The sequence below is a fragment of the Thunnus maccoyii genome, chromosome 6 (assembly GCF_910596095.1).
Source record: "Thunnus maccoyii chromosome 6, fThuMac1.1, whole genome shotgun sequence".
In the NCBI taxonomy this organism is placed as follows: Eukaryota; Metazoa; Chordata; class Actinopteri; order Scombriformes; family Scombridae; genus Thunnus; species Thunnus maccoyii.
This window is the reverse complement of record NC_056538.1, coordinates 34,508,987-34,534,009: the sequence shown is the minus strand read 5'-3', so window position 1 is coordinate 34,534,009 and position 25,023 is coordinate 34,508,987. Positions and strand designations below refer to the sequence as shown.

General features: G+C 38.8%; 4 protein-coding genes across 4 annotated transcripts; 2 read left to right on the top strand and 2 right to left on the bottom strand.

The window, feature by feature from the left end:
* Window positions 1–2: 2 nt before the first annotated feature.
* LOC121898781 (olfactory receptor 11A1-like) lies at window positions 3–2,400 on the top strand (the record flags this gene model as incomplete). Its single annotated transcript, XM_042414204.1, has 2 exons — window positions 3–913; window positions 2,388–2,400. Coding segments are annotated over exons 1-2 (924 nt in total), but the record flags the coding sequence as incomplete, so codon positions are not given.
* A 4,089-nt stretch (window positions 2,401–6,489) lies between these two features.
* Window positions 6,490–7,549, top strand: LOC121898333 (olfactory receptor 11A1-like). Its single transcript, XM_042413328.1, has 2 exons — window positions 6,490–7,321; window positions 7,455–7,549. Exons 1-2 carry the CDS (start codon window positions 6,490–6,492, stop codon window positions 7,547–7,549), a joined length of 927 nt encoding a protein of 308 aa, XP_042269262.1.
* Window positions 7,550–11,240: 3,691 nt separating this feature from the next.
* On the bottom strand, window positions 11,241–12,889 carry LOC121898332 (olfactory receptor 10A6-like). The gene is made up of 2 exons (XM_042413327.1): window positions 11,956–12,889; window positions 11,241–11,278 (listed from the first exon to the last, which is right to left on the bottom strand). The coding sequence occupies exons 1-2, from the start codon at window positions 12,887–12,889 to the stop codon at window positions 11,241–11,243; spliced, it is 972 nt and encodes a 323-aa protein (XP_042269261.1).
* Window positions 12,890–16,907: 4,018 nt separating this feature from the next.
* Window positions 16,908–18,071, bottom strand: LOC121898768 (olfactory receptor 1038-like). The gene has a single exon (XM_042414184.1). It carries the CDS (start codon window positions 17,982–17,984, stop codon window positions 17,052–17,054), a length of 933 nt encoding a protein of 310 aa, XP_042270118.1. The 5' UTR covers window positions 17,985–18,071; the 3' UTR covers window positions 16,908–17,051.
* Between the last annotated feature and the right edge of the window lie 6,952 nt (window positions 18,072–25,023).

Below are 25,023 nucleotides of genomic sequence, written 5' to 3'. Positions count from 1 at the left end.
TCATGATCAACTCCACACAGGTTTCATATTTCACACTTGCTGCCTATGTTGACACTGGAGTTTTTAAATATTTGTATTTTATGATCATTTTGTCTTTATATATGTTAATAGTTTGTGCCAATGTTTTGCTCATTGTGGTTATCTGTATGAACAGAAGCTTACATGAACCTATGTACCTTTTTCTGTGCAGCCTGTTTGTAAATGAACTGTTTGGTAGTACAGGGTTGTTTCCATTCCTTCTGGTTCAGATCCTCTCTGACATTCACACTATTTCTACTTTCTTTTGTTTCCTGCAGATTTTCTGTGTGTTCTCTTATGCGTGTGTTGAATTGTTGAACTTAGTCATCATGTCTTATGACAGATACCTCGCTATCTGTTGTCCTCTGCAATATAACACACGTATGACCACTAAGAAGGTTGCCACACTCATCGCTTTAACATGGTTATTTCCCTTTCTTGCAATTCTTGTTGTGATTTCTTTGAGTGCTCCTTTACAGCTGTGTGGAAACATAATTAACAGACTTTACTGTGGAAACTACTCCATTGTTAAACTGGCATGCTCTGACACCACAATCAACAATATCTATGGACTCATTTACACTGTTATTTCAATCATTATTCCTCTCATTTTAATTCTTTACACATACATGAGGATTCTTAAAGTTTGTTTTTCTGGTTCTAAACAGACCAGACAGAAAGCTGTCAGTACCTGCACACCTCACCTTGCTTCCCTGCTCAACTTCTCATTTGGGTGTATTTTTCAAATATTACTGAGCAGGTTTGAATTGAGCAGTTTACCAAATGTGTTGGATATTTTATTATCTGTATACTTTCTAACATGCCAGCCGCTCTTCACTCCTGTACTGTATGGGCTGAAAATGTCCAAAATCCGTCTGATATGTAAACGTCTGTTGTGTGGTAAAGTGTAGGGCAGCCGACACATTTATTCAGTTGAGCTTTACTAACGTAAAAGCAGTAAATGAACTCCACCAGTGTCAACAGTCATGATGTGTCTAGTTTAGTGTGACTGTGTGGACAGTAAGGTTAATAAACATGCAGGTCGGACAACATCAACAAAGGTTTTCGATTGATTTTTCTCCCCAAACAAATTATGACCAAATGCATTTCTTTGCAATGAGGGTGTATGTTTGGTTTTAACTTTGGTAGGGACATTTTTTTGAATAACTGTGTATGTGCACTTGGTGACTCAGCCTGACTCATGATGTAAATGATGCAAAATGTGTACTTTGTTGAATGTATATTAGCTGACTTACTTGTAATCAGACCTGTATTGTGGATTTTTCACTGATTACTGTTGGTTATCATTGCTGTTTTGCCTGTGCGTGTCACTGATGGAAAAAAACTGGGACACTGAGTGATTGAGCTTGAGACAAATGCTGGATCATGGCCTGCTGATGCTCATCATGACTTACTGGGATATTTTGCAATCTATTCCTCTGTCCTGCGTGCGGACGAGCCCAGGTACCACAGCGAATCACTGATCCAGTGGATCGGTCATCTGTCACCCCATTTTGGAGAATAGCAGGTCTCCTCTGCATGCTGATCCTGCTCTCTGGAGATGTTCAGCTAAATCCTGGATCAGTGACACCTGTAGTGCTGCAGAACTGCGATGCTGATTTGTGCCCGAGTGTGTCTGGAACTCCTCTGGTGCCAGTGATGAATGAGCAGCAACTTTCTGAGCCGGGCTTCTCCCTTAACAGACTAAACTTTGTTAACACAACGCATGATGTCTCAATGAATAATTTTTCGCTACTGGGCTGTGGAAACCTTGATAGGTCCAGTGTCTCTCTCACAAAACCTGCTGCTGACACACCTGTGTATTGAAACAATGCAGTGAGGGGCCCTTCGGTGGACATTTTAACATCAGAAGCATTACTGCAAAGAGCAATCAGCTAACTCATCTTGTGTCTGATTCAAATCTGGACTTTCTCTGTCTGACTGAAATGTGGTTTCATGTATTCATGGTGCCGGATACCAATGTTTCAGAAGAGACAGACCTGATGGAAGAGGAGGAGGAGTGCTTTTTTATGTGAGAGACAACATCAAATGTGAACATGTGGTTTATAATGTGGGTAACACATTAGAATATGTGGAATAAAAATAATGTTATCCCAACAAATGTCTTTTAACATCATAGGTGTCTATAGGCCCCCTTCTGGCACTGGTTTATCAGATCATAACCTAACCCCATGTGCAAGAAAATTGACTAAAAGTAGATTGAAGACCACAGCAACTAAGACAATGATCCTTCAGTGCATACCCAGAGCTAAGCAAGAAGAATTTACCAATGAAATTAACAGCTTGAACTGGGATGATGTTCTGTCCTCTGATGATCTGGACTATGGCTGTGATACTTTTACTCACAGAATCAACTCTGTGAGGGAAAGATTTAATGTAAGGATACAGATGAAATCTAAAAATAAAAACAATTTACCATGGATTAATGAAAACTTGTGGAAACTAATGAAATCTAGAGATGCTGCACTAAGGAAGGCAATTAAAACTAGAAGAGACACCGACATGCTGATTTATAAAGGTTTAAGGAACAAAGTTATCCAAGAGCTGAGAGAAGCTAAATCTCATTTTTATCCCAATATTTTGAATGAGGATAAAGGCAACAGTAAATTGATCTGGAAAAACATTGATAATCCCACAAGGAGGGACCCAAAATTTTTAGAAGATTTTAAACTCAAAGTACAGGGAAAGTTAATTGAAGATCATCTTACTGTTGCTTCTGTCTTTAATAATTTTTTCTTGAGTCTGTATATGAGTTAGGAAAAAAAATTACAAAAAGGAAACTGGATGTTGTTCCTATAGATGCTACAGGTCAGGTTTTAGAAACTAATGAGTTACAAGTAAATAAAATCATCAGCTCCTTAAAAAGCTCCAAAAGTAGAGATGCTTTCGACATTTGACACCATGTTTGTCAAATCACACAAAGGTATTTTAACTCCCCCTATTGCTCATTTAATTAACTTGTCTTTTAAACACAGCTCCTTTCCTGATGACTGGAAATGTGCCGTTGTCACGCCTATTTTTAAATCTGGAGACCGCCTTGAAGCCAGTAACTACAGACCAATAAGTATACTGCCAGTACTCTCAAAGGTTGCTGAGAAAGTTTTCATTAAACAACTGACAACATTTCATAATACAAGCAATTTTGGTCTACATTGTATGCAATTTGGCTTTATAGCAAATCATTCCACTGAAACTGCTACCTTGCACTTAATAGAGCAAATTAAATCAAGACTTGACAAAGGAGGACTAGTTGGTGCTTTAGATCTGCATTAAGCATTCGACACACTCAATCATAATCTTTTAATATCAAACTCTCTAAATTTAACTTCTCATCTAGAGCGCTGGCATGGATGTCTTCATATTTATCTAATAGGAGACAATGTGTTAAAGTTGGTGACACACTGTCCAGTAACATGAAGTGCACAATGGGTGCTCCACAAGGGTCAGTGTTAGGTCCCCTATTATTTAGCCTATATATTAATGATCTCTCTCAACAGTGTCATGATGTAGAACTACAAATGTATGCAGATGACACCGTTGTGTACACACATGCAAAAACAGCTGAGTTAGCTGCTGCTAAGCTAACAATTGCATTGTTGGAACCATCTTCCAGATTTGGGCCAGGGTGCAGACACCCTCTCTATGTTTAAGAGTAGGCTTAAAACTTTCCTTTTTGATAAAGCTTATAGTTAGGGCCGACCAGGCCCAGCCCTTAGTTATGCTGCTATAGGCCCAGACTGCTCTCTCTCCTCCTCCTCCTCTCCATTTGTATGCATTCATATAACATCAATGCATGTCACTAACTTTGCTTCTTCCCCGGAGTTTTTTGTGCTTTCTCATCTCGCAGGAAACCCTGGGTTCTGGGCCGAGCCTCCGCAGTCCTTCGCAGTCCTGTTGGCATCCTTCCCTGGCTATTGCTGCTGCTATTGCTGCTGTTATTGTTATTGTTATGATTGTTGTTACTCTGTCCCCCCCCCACCCCACACTTTCCCTCTTTCTTTCTCTCTCTCAACCCAACCGGTCAAAGCAGATGGCGCCCACCTAGAGCCAGGCTCTGCTTGAGGTTTCTACCCGTTAAAGGGGAGTTTTTCCTTACCGCTGTCGCCAAGTGCTGCTCATGGGGGAATTGTTGGGTCTCTGTAAATTAAAGAGTACAGTCTTGACCTGCTTTATGTAAAAAGTGCCCTGAGATGACTTTTGTTGTGATTTGGCGCTATATAAATAAAAATTGATTGATTGATTGATTGATTGATATGTTTTAATTGTTTTTCCAGATCACGTTAATACCAGGTGGAGAGGAGCTCCAAAATACGGGACTCAAAGCGCGTATTCTGCTAACAAAAAGATTTTTATTGACTTCCCTGTCTCATTAAATTTCAATTTCAAACTGAAAAGGCTTTAATGATATGACCATAATCAGACACAGTAATACCAAAGCACTCTATGAACACTAGCATTCATTTACATTCAGAACATTTAAACATTTAAAAAAGAAAATCTATAGAGGGCTTTATGGGCCCTATTTCAATGATCTAAAGCGCATGGCACAAATGCATTTAGGGTGTGTCCAAATCCACTTTTGCTATTTTAACAGCGGAAAAAATGGTCGATGCGCCAGGCGCATGGTTCAAAGGGGTTGTCCATAATCTCCTAGTAATCATGGGTGTGTTTTCGGCGTAATGTGCAATAAACCAATCTGAGTGTCGTCTCCCATTCCCTTTAAGAGCCAGGTGTGCTTGAACCTTGGCGGATTGCTATTATAATGGTGCATTTACCAAGTAGTAAGAAGGAAGCTTCTCTGCAGAGGAAACGGATCTGCTCGTGCACAAAGTGAAAGCGCATGATCCATAACGAGCACACTGCTGCTCCTGGACCCTCCAGTGGCCCCAGACCACCAGTTTAAGAGATCTTGTTCATTCATTTGTTGCAAATGTATTTTTGTTTGGTTTTTGAAAAGGTTTATTTTTTAATTACAGCTTTGGTTTCTTTAAAATTGTTTTGAGTCATGGAGTAACAGGTCAAACCAGCAGGGTTTTAATTGCTGAAAGTATGGAAACCTGATCACTGTACTCTCAAAATGTTAAAGAATATTTGTTAAATATTGTTCAAAAATTAATCGTCATTATAAATCATTAATTTTAATCATGTAAAGAATTATTAACACAGTTATCAGGACTTGATCAGTTCTCCAAGGTTCTGATCCTGCTGCTGGCAGCAGCTAGAAGCTCTGCAGATTTATTTCCTTTGTTAGTTTATTCATTGTGTTAACCTCATTTATTTCCTCGTGTTCCTCATGTCATCATGTATTGATGCAGAAGAAAAGTCGATCTGAGTCTGATCTGTTGTCGTCTGTCTGTTTAAATACCTCCGTGTTTTGCCACGATTTGGTCAAATAATTAGACAATTTTATCCGTCATTACTGCAATTAGTTAATTCTTATAAATATTATGACTAAGCATTATGACATGTAATTTTTAAAGTATGTTAATGTACACAATAATAATCTTTCACATTGTAATCCTTTTATTTGTAATCTTTTGAATGTCGGTGTGCTGCTGCACATCCTGGTGTGAGACAGGGCCCTATGAGTTTAATAAGTAACAAATCAGAGTATGTTTGAAACCAAACTGCAATAGCAGATTTAATATTGTTCCTATATTAAAAACATGTATTATTACATGTATTATTTTAAACATGAGCCATTTTTTTTTCAGTGAGCTATATTTTCACTTTGTGCAAAACAAAAGGTGGCTCTTTTATTGACATGAATCAGAGATCAGTATCAACTGTTGGTTCCTGTGATAATAAAGTCAGTCTGCTGCTGTGGGCGTCTGCTGTTTGAAAAGTTTAAAAGAAGCAGAAGCAGAGTTTCAGCTCAGTCAGGAGGGACTCAGTCTGCCTGCAGCAGGTGAATGTTTGGATTCACACAGTGTGTAATATCTTAACCCTAGTCTGATACAGATTTTATATATGTGAATGAATGTTTGTTGTTTTCTTGATGATGCATTTCTTAACTGTATGCTCTCTGTGTGTTTAATACTTTAGCTCAGTGTAGGTTTAAAGGAAAACTAAGCCTTTAGAAATCTAAATGTAACATAACAAGTTTTTAGGTCAGGAGGATCATGATAAACTCCACACAGGTTTCATATTTCACACTTGCTGTCTATGTTGACACTGGAGTTTTTAAATATTTGTATTTTATGATCATTTTGTTTAAGTTTGAAAAGTTTAAAGGAAGCAGATCAGAGTTTCAGCTCAGTCAGGAAGAACTCACAGTCTGAGTGTCTTACCGTAGTATTACACAGATTTTACACAAGGGGATGGTGGTGACAGAATACTATCTGTATGTGTTTAATGCTTTAGTTATGCATTGTCCTGAACAAGTGTAGGCTTAAAGGACATTAAATGTTACACCCTGTGAAATGTTGCTTTTTATGAGTCAGAAGGATCATGATCAACTCCACACAGGTTTCATATTTCACACTTGCTGCCTATGTTGACACTGGAGTTTTTAAATATTTGTATTTTATGATCATTTTGTCTTTATATATGTTAATAGTTTGTGCCAATGTTTTGCTCATTGTGGTTATCTGTATGAACAGAAGCTTACATGAACCTATGTACCTTTTTCTGTGCAGCCTGTTTGTAAATGAACTGTTTGGTAGTACAGGGTTGTTTCCATTCCTTCTGGTTCAGATCCTCTCTGACATTCACACTGTTTCTGTTTTCTTTTGTTTCCTGCAGATTTTATGGTTGTATTCTTATGTGTGTGTTGAATTTTTAAACTTATTCCTCATGGCTTATGACAGATACCTCGCTATCTGTTTTCCTCTGCAATATAACACACGTATGACCACTAAGAAGGTTGCTACACTTATCACTGTAACGTGGTTATTCTCTTTTCTTGCAATTCTTGTTTTGATATCTTTGAGTGCTCCTTTACAGCTGTGTGGAAACATCATTAACAAAGTTTACTGTGGAAACTACCACATTGTTAAACTGGCATGCTCTGACACCACAATCAATAACATCTATGGACTCATTTACACTGTTATTTCAGTCATTATTCCTCTCATTTTAATTTTTTACACGTACTTAAGGATTCTTAAAGTTTGTTTTTCTGGTTCTAAACAGACCAGAAGGAAAGCTGTCAGTACCTGCACACCTCACCTTGCTTCCCTGCTCAACTTCTCTTTTGGGTGTTGTTTTCAAATATTACTGAGCAGGTTTGAATTGAGCAGTTTGCCCAATGTGCTGCAAGTCATTCTGTCATTATATTTCGCAGTACTGCAGCCACTTCTGAATCCAATCATGTATGGAATGAAAATGTCAAACATACGAAATACATGTAAACATGTCTTATGTTGAAAAAAATGTTACCAGATATGTTGGATATTTATTATCTGTATACTTTCTAACATGCCAGCCGCTCTTCACTCCTGTACTGTATGGGCTGAAAATGTCCAAAATCCGTCTGATATGTAAACGTCTGTTGTGTGGTAAAGTGTAGGGCAGCCGACACATTTATTCAGTTCAGCTTTGCTAACATGTAAAAGCAATAAATTAACGTCTCCTCTGACTCCACCAGTGTCAACAGTCACAATGTGTCTAGTTTAGTGTGAGCGTGTGGACAGTAAGGTTATTAAACATGCAGGTCGGACAACATCAACATAGGTTTGGGTTGATTTTTCTCCCCAAACAAATTATGACCAAATGTATCACTTTGCAGTCAGTGACAGGTGATCTTGTTATGCTTTGCTTTGTGATGTTTTTATCTTTTCATTTGATCTAGGAGAAAGTCTAAAATCCTAAAAGTCTGAAAGTTGTGCATTCAAACTTTACAGGAACAAGAGCATATATAATGCCACAGTATGACTGCAGGTACAAGATTTTTTTTCTTATTTAAAGACATTATTAAAAAAAAAAACACAACAAAAAAAAAACAAAATTTCAAATTGGAAGTTAGAGGTTAACCTTCTACAATGTTATTATGTAAAACAGAGAAAAGCTGCAAATCCTTTCATAGTAGAATAGATGATTTACTGTAGATTAATGGACTGTTTCAACACTAATCTAGATTCTGTGATACTGTTGATCATAGTCAAATGTTTCAAATTTCCTTGTGAGAATTACTTAAGCACCTGTTTGTCACAAACATGTGCATATTAGTAAAGAGCATTTTCTGGTATTGAATTAATTTATTACGGACCGAGCCCAAAAGGCAGAGGACTACTGTAAAACAAACCCTACTGTTTTTCGTGTGTTTCTTTGTTTGTTTGTTTCTTTCTTTCTTTCTTTCTTTCTTTCTTTCTTTCTTTCTTTCTTTCTGTCTTTCTTTCTTTATTAGGGCCTGAGCCCCAAAGGGGCCACGTCCCATAGGAATATCGTACAGAGATCAAACCAAAACGCAATTATTCATCTCATCAAGACCTACAAATCATACACTAACACCCCTGACCTAAATCCAACAGGAAGTCCACAATAAGCCCATCAAAGTATGACTTTGCGCCAATTTTGGACTCCGAACAAATGCTATCTCCTCCTAGGGCGTTAATGGTATCGGCTTCCAACTTTGATCCATGACTTATGACACTGTGCTGAACAAAAGTTGTTAAAAACTTTGTAATAACTCGAACGGTTTAGATTTTATAAGCCCTGAAAGTTGCAGTGCCACATCACACCTTACAATGTAAACCAATGGGGAGGCAATCTCTGGGCATGGACTTTGTGTCAAACTGAGGTTTCTGACATCTAAACTATAAGTCTGACCACTTTCAAACCTGTATCAATGGATTCGCGATGAAATTTCCCACAAAAAAATTTGATTTTTTATGTAAGATTTGGTCAAAGTAATGGGATTTATGAGGAGATTTCACAAGAAGAGTACTTTAACATTCTCCTCTCCAAATGAGTGGGAGAGAGAAAGGAGGGAAGAAAGGGGGGGAGGGGTGTGTGGCACACACAGTGGAGGCTTGTCCATAGAGGCAGAGGAGGTTGATCCTCCTCTATTTTTTGAGAGGCAAGAAGGAGATCCAAATATAAAAAGAATATTTGGTTGAAATAAACCATTACCAAATCTCTGTATTATTTACAACATATTTTTTCTCTCTTCTTTGGAAGAGACACGTAAAATGTCACTCTAAGGGAGGACAGCCTCCCTAACCAATCAACAACCAGAATGCAATATTGACATCGAGTTGGTCCAATGATAGTTTCCACAATTCATCCTCAATTCTCTCCACTGTAAAGCGGAGTAGCAGCAGTAGATAGCTCCTTGCATTAGCCAATGCAACAGCTGGCTTGTTGTAGCAGCCTGAAGGATTCTGTATACATCCATGGAAGGACTGTTAAGGACTGTTGTTAAGCTAATGGGAGTAATTATCTGGACTGTGCAGTGCAGCAGCAGCAGGATGCCGCCAGGGAGGCTGGAGAGAGAACCAAAACTCAATTATTCGTCTCATCAAGACCTACAAATCATACGCTAACACCCCCTGACCTAAATCCAACAGGAAGTGCGCAATTAGCATTTCAAAATAAGACTTTGCCTCAATTTCGGCCTCTGAAAAAAAGCTATTTCCTCCGAGGGCGTTAATGGTATCGACTTCAAACTTTGATACATGACTTATGACACTGTGCTGAAAAGAAGTTGTTAAAAACGTTGTAATAACTCAAATGGTAATTACAGCTTTGGTTTCTTTAAAATCATTTTGTTCAGTCATGGAGTAACAGGTCAAATCAGCAGGGTTTTAATGCTGAAAGTATGGAAACCTGATCACTGTACTCTCAAAAATATCAAAGAATATTTATTAAATATTGTTCAGAAATTAAATCATTAATTTTAATCATGTAAAAAATCATCATACACAGTTCTCAGGACTTGATCAGCTCTCCAAGGTTCTGATCCTGCTGCTGGCAGCAGCTAGAAGCTGTGCAGATTTATTTCCTTTGTTAGTTTAATCATTGTTTTAACCTCATTTATTTCCTCGTGTTCCTCATGTCATCATGTATTGATGCAGCAGGAAAGTCAATCTGTGTCTGATCTGCTGTCGTCTGTCTGTTTAAATACCTCCACGATTTGGTATCCATAAGTCATAGCAGTTCTTTTGGATTCATAATTGCAAATGCTGACTACATATCCCCTGCCTTCTAAATATGACCTGAAGAGGTAGAAGTATATCATGATCCACAGTGTCAAATGCTGCACTAAGATCCAATAACACCAGGACAGTTGACAGAAATGACTGATTTGATTAAAAAATACTTTCTCAATAATCTTGCTCATGGAGGAAAGATTTGAGATAGGCCTATAGTTGTTTAGTATTGAAGCATCCAGGTTTCTCTCTTTCGGGGGGGGGGGGGGGGGGGGGGGGGACAACTACAGTTTTTAGTGATGCTGGAAAGAGAGTAGTGAGTCATTTACAATATGGAACAAATCCACTGCCAAAGTGCTAAAAACCTGTTTTAAAAAGCTTGCAGGCAGAGTATTCAGTGAGCATGTGGAAGCTACGATAAGATGCTGCACTATTTCTTCAAGAGTTTGTTATTAATTGCAGTAAAGTCAGACATAAAGACCATTCTTTTTGCAGAGGGTGATAAGATTGTATTGTTTTTGCTGGGCAGAGTGGAGCTAATACTTGGTCTGATATTTTCAATTTTGTGATGGAAGAACTAGGCAAACTCCTTACATTTTTTAGCTGACAGAAAGTCAGAGGATGACTGCAGTAGGGGATCAAGAGTGGCAAATAGAGCATGATTATATTTCCATTAATGATACTAGTGGAATGGGAATACCTAGTCCTGCATAACTCAGAGTTGAAGAGACAAGTTTCTCTTTGTAGATGTCATAGTCAATCTGAAGTTTAGTTTTTCTCCATCTTGGCTCTGCTTTCCTGCATTCTCTCTTCTCATATGCTGTTATAGCATTTCTCCATGGTGCTTTCTGTTTGCCAGAAATTATTTTAGTCTTAACAGGTGCTACTGCATGTAAGACCCTGAGTATTTTGGAATAAAAATGATTAAGAAAATCCTCTACAGACCCTGCTTTTGTGATTGATGAATTAGATAGAGCTCCCATAAATAGAGCACTGGTGTTCTCAGTAATGTACCTTTTTGACAGTTTAAGATCTAGTCTGAATAACTGGAGAAACTAATGCATCAAAGAAAAATGCAGAAGTGATCAGACAGAGCTAGATCCTTAACATTCACAGCAGAATACTAAGGCCCTTACTAATAACCAAATCTAATGTATGACAGTTCTTTAGCAGTGCTGTCATTAAGATTGTCTGTATGAATATTGAAGTCACCAGTTAAAATAAAAGAATTAAAATCAATACATCTATTGACAGCATTTCAGAAAAGTCATCAATGAAGTGTGTACAGTATTTTGGGGGCCTGTAGATAGCAACTAAGAAAATGCTTGATGAGGTTTTCACCACAGTACAGAGATGTTAAAAGGAATTAAACTCACCAAGTGAAACCTGTTTACATTGAATTATATCATTAAAAATAGCAGCATCACCCTTTCTCTATAAACACTTTTTTGTTTTTGGAGGGGTCTCAATGAAAACTGTTACACTGCAGCTATTATCTACTCATGTCTCCATTGAAAGCATAAAATCCAGCTGGTATAAGGTGATAAGATCATTAATTAAAAATTAAAGAATTTAAAACAATATTTGACATTGAGATAACTTTTCACTGAACACCTTTTAATTTGTGATTCATTAGCTTTAAGTCATCTGTCTTTAATCTACCGCAAACATTTAATAACTTGTACATATCTCATATCTGCATATCTGTTCATACAACAAACGTTATTACTCTTCATACAATTAGTCAGACATAGCCATTTATCTTATATTATCAGTCAAGCTAAATACATGTATTAGATGATCTACACTTTCCAATAGAGCATACTTTTACATAGGGTACGGATTTTAGACATTTTTAGTCCATACATTACAGGGTTGACCAGTGGCTGAAATATAAGATAGTATAATGATAAAAACATATTTAACATGCTTGGTGCAATTTTCACATCAAATCTTGCCATTATTATTTGAAAGCAAGCCCCTAAACAAAAGTTAAGGAGGGAAACAAGGTGAGGTGTGCAGGTACTGATAGCTTTCTGTCTGGTCTGTTGAGAACCAGAAAAACAAACTTTAAGGATCCTCATGTATGTGTAAAAAATTAAAATGACAGGACCAAAGACTGTGAGTAAAGTAACAGTAAGTCCATAAATGTTATTTACTCTGGTGTCAGAGCATGCCAGTTTAACGATGGCGTAGTTTGTACAGACAAGTTTTTCAATGATGTTCCCACACAGCTGCAAAGAGGAACTCAAGGATGTTGTGACAACAACTATGAGAAATGAGTAAAACCACGTTACAGCAATAAGCATGGCAACCTTGTTAGACGTCATATGTGTGTTATATTGTAGAGGACAACAGATAGAGAGGTATCTGTCATAAGACATGATGGCTAAATTAGTAAACTCCACACTCCCATAAGAGTACAAACAGAAAATCTGCAGGAAGCAAAAAGAAGCAGAAACAGTGTGAATGTCAGAGAGGATCTGAACCAGAAGGAATGGAAACAACCCTGTACTACCATACAGTTCATTTACAAACAGGCTGCACAGAAAAAGGTACATAGGTTCATGTAAGCTTCTGTTCATACAGATAACCACAATGAGGAAAACATTGGCACAAACTATTAACATATATAAAGACATGACCATCATGAAAAAGAGGTATTTTAAATCCCCATAATCAAAGTATGCACTAAGTGTGAGATATGAAACCTGTGTCGAGTTTATTCTTAACCTCACATTTGCTCGTAAAGAAATCATAACGCTGTTTAGTGGATGAACTAGTTGCAAAAATGTTACACTGTGACACAGAAAGTGAAACTTTGCAAAAGTAAAACTTGTCAGCAAAACATGAAGCTAATCCATCAAGAACACAAACAATATTGTATATTTGACTGAGTATAAAAGATCATGATCAAGACCTTATATGTGACAAAATTAAACATATTTTATGACACTGTGTTAATCAGACCGAGTCTCTCCTAACTGAGCTGAAACTCTGCTTCTTGTACAGATTTATGACAGACGACCGCAACAGCAGACTGACGTCATTGTCAAATTCATGAAAGGACACACTGTGTGTGTGTGTTTGATATAATAATTATAATAATAAAAATAATCATATATATTTAATTTGTACTGCAATTTTCATTGATAGTGAAACTCAAAGTACTACAGTATTAATAACATAGAACACACAACATAAAGAAAATGATAAGAGTTAGGATGACAAAAGGTTTTTAGGTTTTCTCTGCTGCACTCAGATGGTTAGGAAGGCTGGTCCACAAGCTTATAACTGGGGCCCCTTGGTGTGGAGCTTAATACTGAAGGCCCCATAGTGCAGAGCTTGGTACTGGGGGCCCCATGGTGCAACGCATTGTACCAGGGCCCCAAGGTACAGAGCTTAGTACTGGGGGCCCCATGGTGCAACGCATTGCACCAGGGCCCCATGGAGCAGAGCTTAGTACTGGGGGTCCCATGGAGCAGAGCTTAGTGCTGGGGATCCCATGGAGCAGAGCTTAGTACTGGGGGCCCCATGGTGCAGAGCTTAGTACTGGGGGCCCCATGGAGCAGAGCTTAGTACTGGGGGCCCCATGGTGCAGAGCTTAGTACTGGGGGCCCCATGGAGCAGAGCTTAGTACTGGAGGCCCCATGGAGCAGAGCTTAGTGCTGGGGATCCCATGGAGCAGAGCTTAGTACTGGGGGCCCCATGGTGCAGAGCTTAGTACTGGGGGCCCCATGGTGCAGAGCTTAGTACTGGGGATCCCATGGAGCAGAGCTTAGTGCTGGGGGCCTCATGGTGCAGAGCTTAGTACTGGGGGCCCCGAGGTAAGGGTTAGACACGGAGTTCCACAAGGTTCTGTACTTGGACCAATTCTATTCACCTTGTATATGCTTCCTTTAGGTAATATTATTAGGAAACACTCCATAAATTTTCATTGTTATGCAGATGATACCCAATTATATTTATCAATGAAGCCTGATGAAACCAATCAGTTAAATAAACTCCAAGCATGCCTTAAGGACATAAAGACCTGGATGACCTGCAATTTTCTACTATTAAACTCAGATAAAACTGAAGTTATTGTGCTTGGCCCTAAACACCTTAGAAACACATTATCTAATGATAAAGCTACTCTGGATGGCATTACCCTGGCCTCCAGCTCCACCGTAAGGAATCTGGGAGTTATCTTTGATCAGGATATGTCCCACATGAATCAAATCTCAAAGACTGCCTTTTTTCACTTACGTAATATCACAAAAATCAGGCACATCCTGTCCCTAAAAGATGCAGAAAAACTAGTTCACGCATTTGTTACTTCTAGGCTGGATTATTGCAATTCCTTATTATCAGGCTGCTCTAACAAGTCTCTAAAGACTCTCCAGCTGGTCCAGAATGCAGCTGCACGTGTTCTGACTAAAACTAGAAAAAGAGACCACATTTCTCCCATTTTAGCTTCGCTGCATTGGCTTCCTGTAAAATCTAGAATAGAATTTAAAATCCTTCTCCTAACTTACAAAGCCCTTAATGGTCAGGCACCATCATATCTTGAAGAGCTCATAATACCGTATTATCCTACTAGAACACTGCACTCCCAGTATGCAGCTTACTGGTGGTCCCTACAGTCTCTAAAAGTAGAATGGGAGGCAGAGCCTTCAGCTATCAGGCTCCTCTCCTGTGGAACCATCTTCCAGATTCAGTCCGGGGTGCAGACACCCTCTCTATGTTTAAGAGTAGGCTTCAAACTTTCCTTTTTGATAAAGCTTATAGTTAGGGCCGACCAGGCTCGCCTTGGATCAGCCCTTAGTTATGCTGCTATAGGCCTAGACTGCTGGGGGACTTCCCATGATGCACTGAGCTCCTCTCTCCTCCTCCTCCTCTGCATCTGTATGCATTCATGTAACATCAATGTATGTCACTAACTTTGCTTCTTCCCCGGAGTTTTTTTTGTGCTTTCTCATCTCGCAGGAAACCCTGGGTTCTGGGCTGAGCCTTCGAGGTCCTTCACAGTCCTGTTGGCATCCTTCCCTGGCTGTTGCTGTTGCTGCTGCTGTTGTCATTGTTGTTGTGATTGTTGTTATTCTGTTTCCCCCCCCCTTCCCTCTTTCTCTCTCTCTCTCAACCCAACCGGTCAAAGCAGATGGCCGCCCACCAAGAGCCGGGTTCTGCTTGAGGTTTCTACCCGTTAAGGGGGAGTTTTTCCTTACCGCTGTCGCCAAGTGCTTGCTCATGGGGGAATTGTTGGGTCTCTGTAAATTAAAGAGTATGGTCTTGACCTGCTCTATGTGAAAAGTGCCTTGAGATGACTTTTGTTGTGATTTGGTGCTATATGAATAAAAATTGATTGATTGATTGATTGATTGATTGATTGATGTTGCAAATATTTTTATCACTGTATATTCTCACATGCCAGCCACTCTTCAACCCTGTAATGTATGGATTGAATATGTCCAAAATACGCATCATATGTAAAAGTCTGCTTTTTAAGTTGTGTTGGGAAGGGTAGATCATCCAACAGATTTGTTCATGAGAAATAAATGTATGCTCTTGACTCCTCAGTTGAGTGTTTCAATGAAATTATTTCTACAGTTAACGCATTGTATCAAAAGGTAGGACATTTAATGCAAAAGTTTACAAAATAATTATCAAATGTTCAGTTTAATTTTGGTCTGTCTGATGAATTACAAACAAGTAATGCAGTTTTATTTCCCATCAGTGAAATAAACACACATAATCCAAAATCCTAAATAATGGACATTCTCAGCTAAGAATTTATTACAGTAGTGAGATAAAAATGAGATGAAGTCATTTCAGTTTTCTACTGAACATGATTTGTACACTTTTCACAAACTGCTATGGAAAGTAATGAAGTTCATTTATTTGTCCCAAATTTAGGGCAGTTTTGAGATTCTGTTGATTGATTTGAGTTATTACTATTTGTGAAATTTTATACTGTACTTTGGCCTTATAAATGTTTCTGCACTGCTTGTCCTTTTCAGATTATTATAACAACTAGGACTTTGAAGAGTAAGACTTTACACCACAAACACAGCTGTCAAGTCGGATTTAATTTTTATAGCCCAAAATTACTAGATTAGCCCAAATTTTCCTCAGAGGTCTTTACAGTCTTTACAACATACAACTGTTCTATCCTTAGACCTTCAATTAAGATAAGGAAAATCTCACTTTGAAATAACCCTTTTTCTGAAGTTTCCAAGATCAACATACATTTAATTGGTGTCTTTTTTCCAGAGTAGACAGCTGGATCAGTAGACAAATTACGATATCAAGGAACATGATACAGGTGAAACTGTTTCTGTAAACAGGATACAAATGGAGTGCTGAAATAAATATTGTACGGGTAAAATATGATAAGTTACTTTATATACATACAGCAGGTACAAGCAATGAAAATACACAGGTGTGTTTTTCTCAATGCTGAAATGTTGTTGTCCACAGTGACAGGATCTGCCATGTTTTGCAAATATCGAGCATTTTTGCTCTCACGAGACAGTCGTGTTTCTCTGGAATTGAGACGGGAATGTTTGCCTGCCAAAATATCTGATATTGCAGTCCAATATCAGCTTGTAGTGACTGCATCATTATCAAACAGTTTTATGGTTTTGTTTAGACTCTGGCAGCATTTGGTTAAGGTGAGGGAAAGATCATGGTGTTGGTTTAATACAAAAAACGTCTGCAGTTACTTGAAACATGAGACACAAACACACACAGTCTGTCAATGTCCAACATCCACCTTGACCTCTTAAAATTCTTTAAATTAATTACTGGAACTTTATTTCAATACATCACAATCTACATTATTCATTGGCAGTGAGACACTGTCAGTACTTTTCAAATCTCTAAATGTTTCAATGCAAAGTGTTACAAATGAATGATTTACTGACTCTTTTCTCATCACATCTACATAGTATCTCTATGAGCGGCCAACATTTTAGAACAGAACAGATTTCGTATTTTTGACGTTTGCAGTCCATACATGATAGGATTCAGAAGTGGAATGATCAGCAGATAAACCAACACAATGATTCTCAGCACACTGGAAACACTGCTCACATCAAATCTACTCTGAAGTGTTGCAAACAAACATGCAAAAGAAAAGTTAAGGAGGGAAGCGAGGTGAGGTGTGCAGGTACTGACGGCTTTCTGTCTGGTCTGTTCAGAACCAGAAAAACAAACTTTAAGAATTTTCATATAAGAGAAAAGGATTGGAAACAGAGGGACTACGACGGAGAGAAAAGTGTCAAAAAGCCCATAAATGTTATTGACTTTGGTGTCAGAACATGCCAGCTTAACAATAAAGTAGTTATTGCAATACAAACTGTTTATGATGTTTCCACACAATGTCAAACGGATGTTTAAGGATAAAGTAATAAGAAATTTCACAAATGAGTACAACCATATCACAATAATAAAGATGACTGACCTGTTAGACGTCATCCGTGTGTTATATTGTAGAGGACAACAGATAGCAAGATATCTGTCATAAGACATGATGGCTAAATTACTAAACTGTATATTTGCATACGTATACAAACAGAAAATCTGCAGGAAGCAGAGAGAAGCAGAAACAGTGTGAATATCAGAGAGGATCTGAACCAGAAGGAATGGGAAGAACCCTGTACTACCATACAGTTCATTTATAAACAGGCTGCACAGAAAAAGGTACATAGGTTCATGTAAGCTTCTGTTCATACAGATAACCACAGTGAGTGATGTGTTGGCAGTAATGATAACAACGTATAACATCGCAGTCAACATGAAACAGAAATATTTCAAACCTCCAACATGCATATAAGCTCCAAGAATGAAATAAGATAAAGTTGAATTCACCATAATTTTTTTCAGAGACAAAACATCGAGTTTGCTTCTAATTATTGACCCCAAAATAAATCAAGTGTAAAGATAAAAAACTGAAACGCAAGTATGCTCAACTGACCATCTCCCTGCCCTCACTAAGTTAAACATTTGCACTGTATTACAGCCTGCCTTACTCACTTTTGTCAGCTGCAGTAACATCTACTGCTTTTTATACTTTTTCAGATGAATTCAACTGGCCAGCCCCACCTTAATATATGGGCAGATACCAGTTTATTGATTGACACTCTGCGTCAGTTTAAAGGTGCAAAAAAAATTCCCCCTCTCAAACCCCTCTCAAACCCTCCCATGGGGGGGTGGTGGTGTGTTTTCCTCAAGCTCGGGTCCTCTACCAGAGTTCTGGGAGTTTGAGGGTTCTGCACAGTATCTTAGCTGTTCCTAGGACTGTGCTTCTCTGGACAGAGACCTCAGATGTACCAGGAATCTGCTGGAGCCACTCTCCCAGTTTGTGGGTCACAGCTCACCAGTCCTCGGCCTCCCTCATTCCACTTAGTGTACAGTCTCAGGGTGCTGGACTTGGGATGAAACCCTCCCTGCATTGTGAGGAGCTTTCTTGTCTGGATATCAGTGGCCTCTATCTCCTCCTTTGGCCAGCTTATTATACCAGCGGGGTGTCTGATGACTGGCAGGGCGTACGTGTTGATGGCCCGTATCTTGTTCTTCCCACTCAGCCGACTTTTCAGGACCTGCCTTACTCTGTGTAGGTATTTGGCTGTGGCTGACTTCCTTGCAGCCTCCTCAAAGTTCCCATTTGCCTGCGGGATCCCAAGGTATTTGTAGCTGTCCTGAACATCTGCAATGCTGCCTTCTGGTAGTTCAACCCCCTCGGTCCTGATCATCTTCCCTCTCTTCGATACCATCTGACCACACTTATCTAGTCCGAATGACATTCCGCTTGTTGCTGTAGATCCTGGTGATGTGGAGTCGATGTCTCGCTCATTCCTGGCATACAGCTTGATGTGACTGATGGTTGTTCCACTTCAGAACCGGTATCCGTAGCCACTGTTTGAGATGATCTGGCCGAGGGGGTTCAGGCCTATGCAAAACAGCGGCGGGGATAGTGCATCACCTTGGTATATGCCGCACTTGATGGTAACTTGTGCAATTGGCTTTGAGTTGGCCTCCAGAGTTGTTTTCCACAGCCCCACTGAGTTCTTGATGAAGGCTCTTAATGGCTCTTTCCAAGCATTCCAGTATCCATGTGTGTGGCACTGAGTCATGAGCTTTCTTGTAGTCAAGACCTGTAGTTAAGACCAACCTGTGCACAGGCATCCAGGCATCCAGGTCTGGCAGACCAGGCCTCCCTGGTCTGAGGCAGGTTATTGGCCAGTAGTTGGATGGGATCGTGCCCTTCTGGGGGTCCTTCATGATCAGGACTGTCCACCTGTGGGTTAACCACTCTGGGTGGGTCCCATCCATCAGCAGTTGGTTCATTTGTGCTGCCAGGCGTTCATGGAGTGCAGTTAGTTTCTTTAGCCAGTAGGTGTGGATCATGTCCGAGCCCGGTGCTGTCCAGCCATTGTAATGGTTACTGGATCTTGTTCTGGGAGATTGCTGTGGTCTGCTCTTAGATCCACTAGCCACTGAGCATTGGTGTTATGTGATGCCTCCTTCCAGTATTGTTCAGTCTCAGCGCTGGGTGGATCTGTTTTCATGTTATTGACTGTTGTCATGTTATCCTATTTATTCTCCTGGCTTCTGCTTCTCCTGTGTATCTCTTCAGGCAGGTAGCTTGGCAATCTCCAGTGCGTCACATATTGACAGTTTGTTGTACTTCCAAGGTATCACTTTTGTCCCCACATCTTTCTGTAGCTCTGAGAGTTGACTAACTTCTCTCTGTGTCGCCTTGATCTTGGCCTCCAGCCTCCCTCTCCATGGGGGGTAATGCTCTTTGTGGTTTATGGTGTTAGCCGAGCATCTCTAGGATCATTGTTGCTGTGGTGTATATCAGCTGATTGGTCTCAGTTATGGTCCCAGTTATGGTCTCTACATATGGGATGTAGGGAGAGTAGTAGGGATAGTACGTAGTGCTGTATTCATGTCCTCTAGCAGACTTTCAGAGGGTACTTTGTCACTTAGCCTTGGTAATCGGCTACAAGGGTACCGGGTGTCCAGCTTAGTCATGATAGTCATTCTTAGGTCAGTCGCCCTTGTGTTAAGGGCTTGTTGGGACTTGGTACCCAATCTCGGAGTGTGGGGAGGATGATGATATCTCCCCTCTGACCTGTCGTCCTGGCTCCCCCTGCCGTAGCATGTTCATTGTACCTCATCAATCTCTAGTTGTGATAGCAGTTGCTGTTTGCGGATGTTGGAACACTGAGCTAGTAATTGTTTCTTTGTCAGCTTAGATGTTGGGTTTCAAAGCATCCATATATCCCACAACCTCTGCATGTAGCCCCTTTCATCGGGTTACTTGTATAGTAGCACATATTTTAATTTCACATTAAAAAATGATATAGTTTTTGTAAATGTAAATAGTTTCACCACCAAAATACATGTAAAGGGATATGTAAGTATTTGTGGATCCACACACATTGTGACTTCCCTCCTAACTCTTTTTGGATTTTTGTCCAATACGTACTGAAGCAGATCTGTGGAAAAAATTCACAACTGTGAGGTGCAGTTGCGAGCTACACCAGCAGGTGGCGACATTCCCTCACATGAGCAGACAGAACAACAGTCTGTGCCCGAAATCTGCATTCTCTCTAATGGCCAGCAGGGGCGACTCCACTGGTTGCAAAAAGAAGTCCAATTGTATAGAAATCTATAAGAAAATGACCCTACTTCTCACTTGATTAATTACGTCAGTAAATACTTTCCTAATGAGTTTATAGTCTCAATCGCTGGTTTCAAGTCTTCTTCACTACACTATGATTTTCAATTTGTAAATTATGGTCTTGTTAAAAGTAAAATAGATGATAAAGCAGCATATGCTTTAGGGTGTGGCTACCTTGTGATTGACAAGTCACCACCACAGCAACAACATTGATTTCGTAACGTAACCATGGCATAACCCCAGATTCATAGAGTTTAGGCGTAGCTGCCGATATTTCATAGTGTGTTTTCAGTTTTAAGTTTATTGTAACATATTGGTTGCCTAAAAAAGTCTTGTTCAGCATTTGGTTGTTCTAAAAGACCCTCTAAGATCAGTTGATCTTAGAGTCAGATCAGTTTTTTTTGTTTTTCAGTTTTTCTGTTAAGTACATTTTGTTTTGATGGTTTTAAGCCTGTTTTTTGGTAGCAAAAATTAGCATTAGCATTATCACAGTTAACCATAGACTGTAAAGTGCTAACCAAACTAGCAGCTAGTGCTAGGGTCAGCTCCAGTACACATTTATTTATGATTAATATATGTTACAACATACATACTTTGATGTAAAATGATCAAAGTGTTCTTAAAACTAATGCACTTTTTGTTCACTATTTGGTATTAACATATAATACACTTATAATTAATGCATTAAATTGCAACTAAAATACTAGCCCATATTGAATTACTTTTCATAAGTACAAATAAATACTACTTGATTAAAATTAACTTTAAGTTTATTCAAACAATGTACTTAAAAGTGTGCCACAATAAATTCAAAATGCACTAGTATTGTATTTATTTACATGATACTTAGTAAAATAGATATTTATACACATTAGTGTTGTCTGTCAGTAGTATTTAAAGATAGCTTTGTAAAAGTGTATAAAGTACTTTTCACATATATTCCATAAAGCCCACTTCAGGATACTGCATTCCAGTGTACTAACAGCATATTTTTATGTAAAATGATTAAAGTGTGCTTAAAGGTATTATACTTGTACATTTTTTGGTATTAAAAAGTAGTACACTTTTTAATGAATACATGAAAGTATAACTATAAAGGCACCACATCTTAATGTACTTATTATAAGAGTATTCAAATACAGCTGGGTTAAAGTACACTTTAACACAGTACATTAAAACACAAAATAAATACACTTTTTAAAATCTAAATTCAATGCATCAATAATGTGCTTTAAATGCGCTTATTGCTATTCTTTTACATTTTAAGTACACTTAAGTGTATTTGGCAGCCAGGTGGGTGTGTGCAAGATACAAGCGCAAACACAGCTTTTTTATTGTATTATCTGTTTTTTTATTGTTGAAGCCAGGCTGCTGTCCCTCTCCTTGTTGTCTCCTCTTGTACGAATGTGGATGCTTGGTAGACTCTTGTTTAAGCGTCTTCCAGTACAGACTGTAGTACTGTCAGCTCATGTGAGGGAATGTCGCCACCTGCTGGTTTAGCTAATAACTGCACCTCACAGTTGTGGGTTTTTTCTACAGCTCTGCTGTGGTACGAATTGGACTAAAAACCACAAACAAATAGGAGGGAAGTCACAAATGTCACATTGCCCACAAACAGACAGGAAGCAATCCACAAATATGAAAAACCTGTTACTCGAATTAAGATTTGAGATACCAAATATATCAACTGATAATATATGATGCATCATCATAGATTAAATCAAAAGCTCCTATATCACAAATTCAAGAGGCCCTACAATCTGATTTCAATACCCCACAAACTTGGTTGTCAGCTAACAAACTCAGTGCATCAGAAATCCATTCAGTGCTTCTTGGTGTGAGACAGAACCTCTACTCCAAATCCAACTCTTTGGTTTTTAACTTGTAATGATGGTAGATTTCTTCAGAAAGTAGAAAACATTTAATATCTAGATGTTTGGATTGACTCTGAACTTACCTTTAAACCACACACTGATCATGTCATGAAAAAGTAGATTTTGGTGTTGGTGTTCTGTATAGTTCCAGACATTGCTTTACATTTAATGTTAGAAAGAGACTTGTTTCACAACTTATATTACCAATAATGGACTACACTGACATTGTTTATCATAATGCTTCTAAAACTGATCTCATCCCCTCTGTATTATATATAACAGACACTGCATATTTGTACTGGGTTGTTCTTTTTTTACACACCATTGCACAGTGTTAGACACCCTCAGATCTTGATATAAGACATCAATTTCACTGGTACCAATTTATTTTTAAATGCATTAACTCTAAATATCTTTATTGTCTAAAACAGTTTTTTGTTCCTTATATGTCAAATTATTCACTAAGACGTTCTGATCAGATCCTCTTTGTAGTCCCTTAGCTTTTATGTTTCAGGCTCCTTCCGATTGGCATAAGTTATCTGCAAATATCTGCTCTCTGTCATCATTTTGTTTATCTAAAAATGATCTAAAAATCTAAACAGATTACCTATGTTTCTTTATCTATAGACTGGTTAGTTTTTTTCCCCTTGAGGTTGTAACACTTTTTTTCTCTTTGTCATTCAGTTTGTTGTTTGTTGTTTGTCTGTTATTCGTTGTGTTATATATCAGTGTCTTGTACCATTTTCCATTTGTTTTGAGTGTTTGTTTGAGACCCCCTTAAAAATGAGATGATTCATCTCACGGTGTTTATCCTGATTTAAAATAAATTATAGTGTTGCTGTTAATTTCATCATTCACTCAAAAATGAAATGCAACAAGTCAAACTGTTGACAAACTTCAGTATCTGTCAGTATCTGAGGAGTCTGAGGGGAGGTCATTATGGTCCTCAGCCCTCTTTGGACCAGTGAAACCAGTGCTGAGGTCTGCTCAGGCTGATTGGTCTCACTGGTTCACAGCTCTGACTGTAATTTGCTTCAAAGGGAATTAGTGGAAACTGTGGCTAATGTGAAGCTGCCTCACGGACAAACATGTTGACATGATGAAATGACCTTTGACCTGAGGGACTTGGTACATTGATCTAACTTCCCCCAACACCTGCAGCCTCTGAGGGGTTTACATCAACTTCATCTGAGAATAAACTCAGTTTGTGTAAAAGTTTTCATGAGTGTCGTTTTAGATGTTTTGTTATGAATTGAAGGACTTGACTGTAAGTAAAATCAAATCAAAGTCAGAGGGACCCGGAAACAGGCAGGTTTACTGTTCCTAACTCTACGACATTTTATTACGAAAAGAGATGATCAAACCTACACTGCAGTTCCATATTAAACATGAACTCCATTAGGATATACTATATTATAATGTATAAACACGTTGACATAATTTCACTTCTACCACTGTGATGAGTGTTGCTTTCTTAATCATACAACCTGAACAGTTTATTAAACAACCACTTGGTATTCCTTAAAGACCACTTTGACTTCCTCCAGCATCTCTTGAGTCTCTTTTTTAACTTCTTAAGCCTCTTTAGTTCCACCTGGAACCTTTGCGAGTACAACCATATCAGGAAGGACCACTAGAACCCCTTCAAAGACTGCAAGCAGCACATCATGGACCCATGTAGAACCTTTTGCTGTCAAGACCCATGTATTCTCCACACCACAAGCATCACTTCCATTACATCCATTACAACTGGAACCTTTTTAAAAACCCCATAAATAATTCTTAGAATCTTCTTTGCATCAACCCCGAGAACCTTCTCATGTTCTGTCAAAGGACTTTTAGGACCTCCTGAAAGGCCTCTACAACCGTTTCAAGAACTCCTGAAACCTCCTTAAAGACTCTGAACCAAAGCCTGATATATCTTAATCAACAAATCCTCCAAATTTTTACACAGTTGTCCATGTTACCTCAGCAGATAGACTCTATAGTATTGGCTTATCTGGGCATGCTGTAAGTTGATTTTCATATTACTTGTCAGCAAGAACACAATGTGTCCAGTTTGCTGGTTCTTCCTCTTCCTTCCTCCCTGTATCAAAGGGTGTGCCTCAGGGGTCCATACTGGGACCACTGCTGTTCTCCATATATGTAAATCATTGTTGTGGTAATTTATCAAATGCTGCATTCCATTTTTATGCAGATGGTACATTTATTTATTGCTCATCTCCTTCAGTGGGACAAACCCTTTAATTCCTGCAGTCTGCCTTTGATGTTGTTCAGTCCCATTTAACACAACTTAAGTTGGTGTTAAATGCAGACAAATACAAATTCATGCTATTTTTAAATGGCA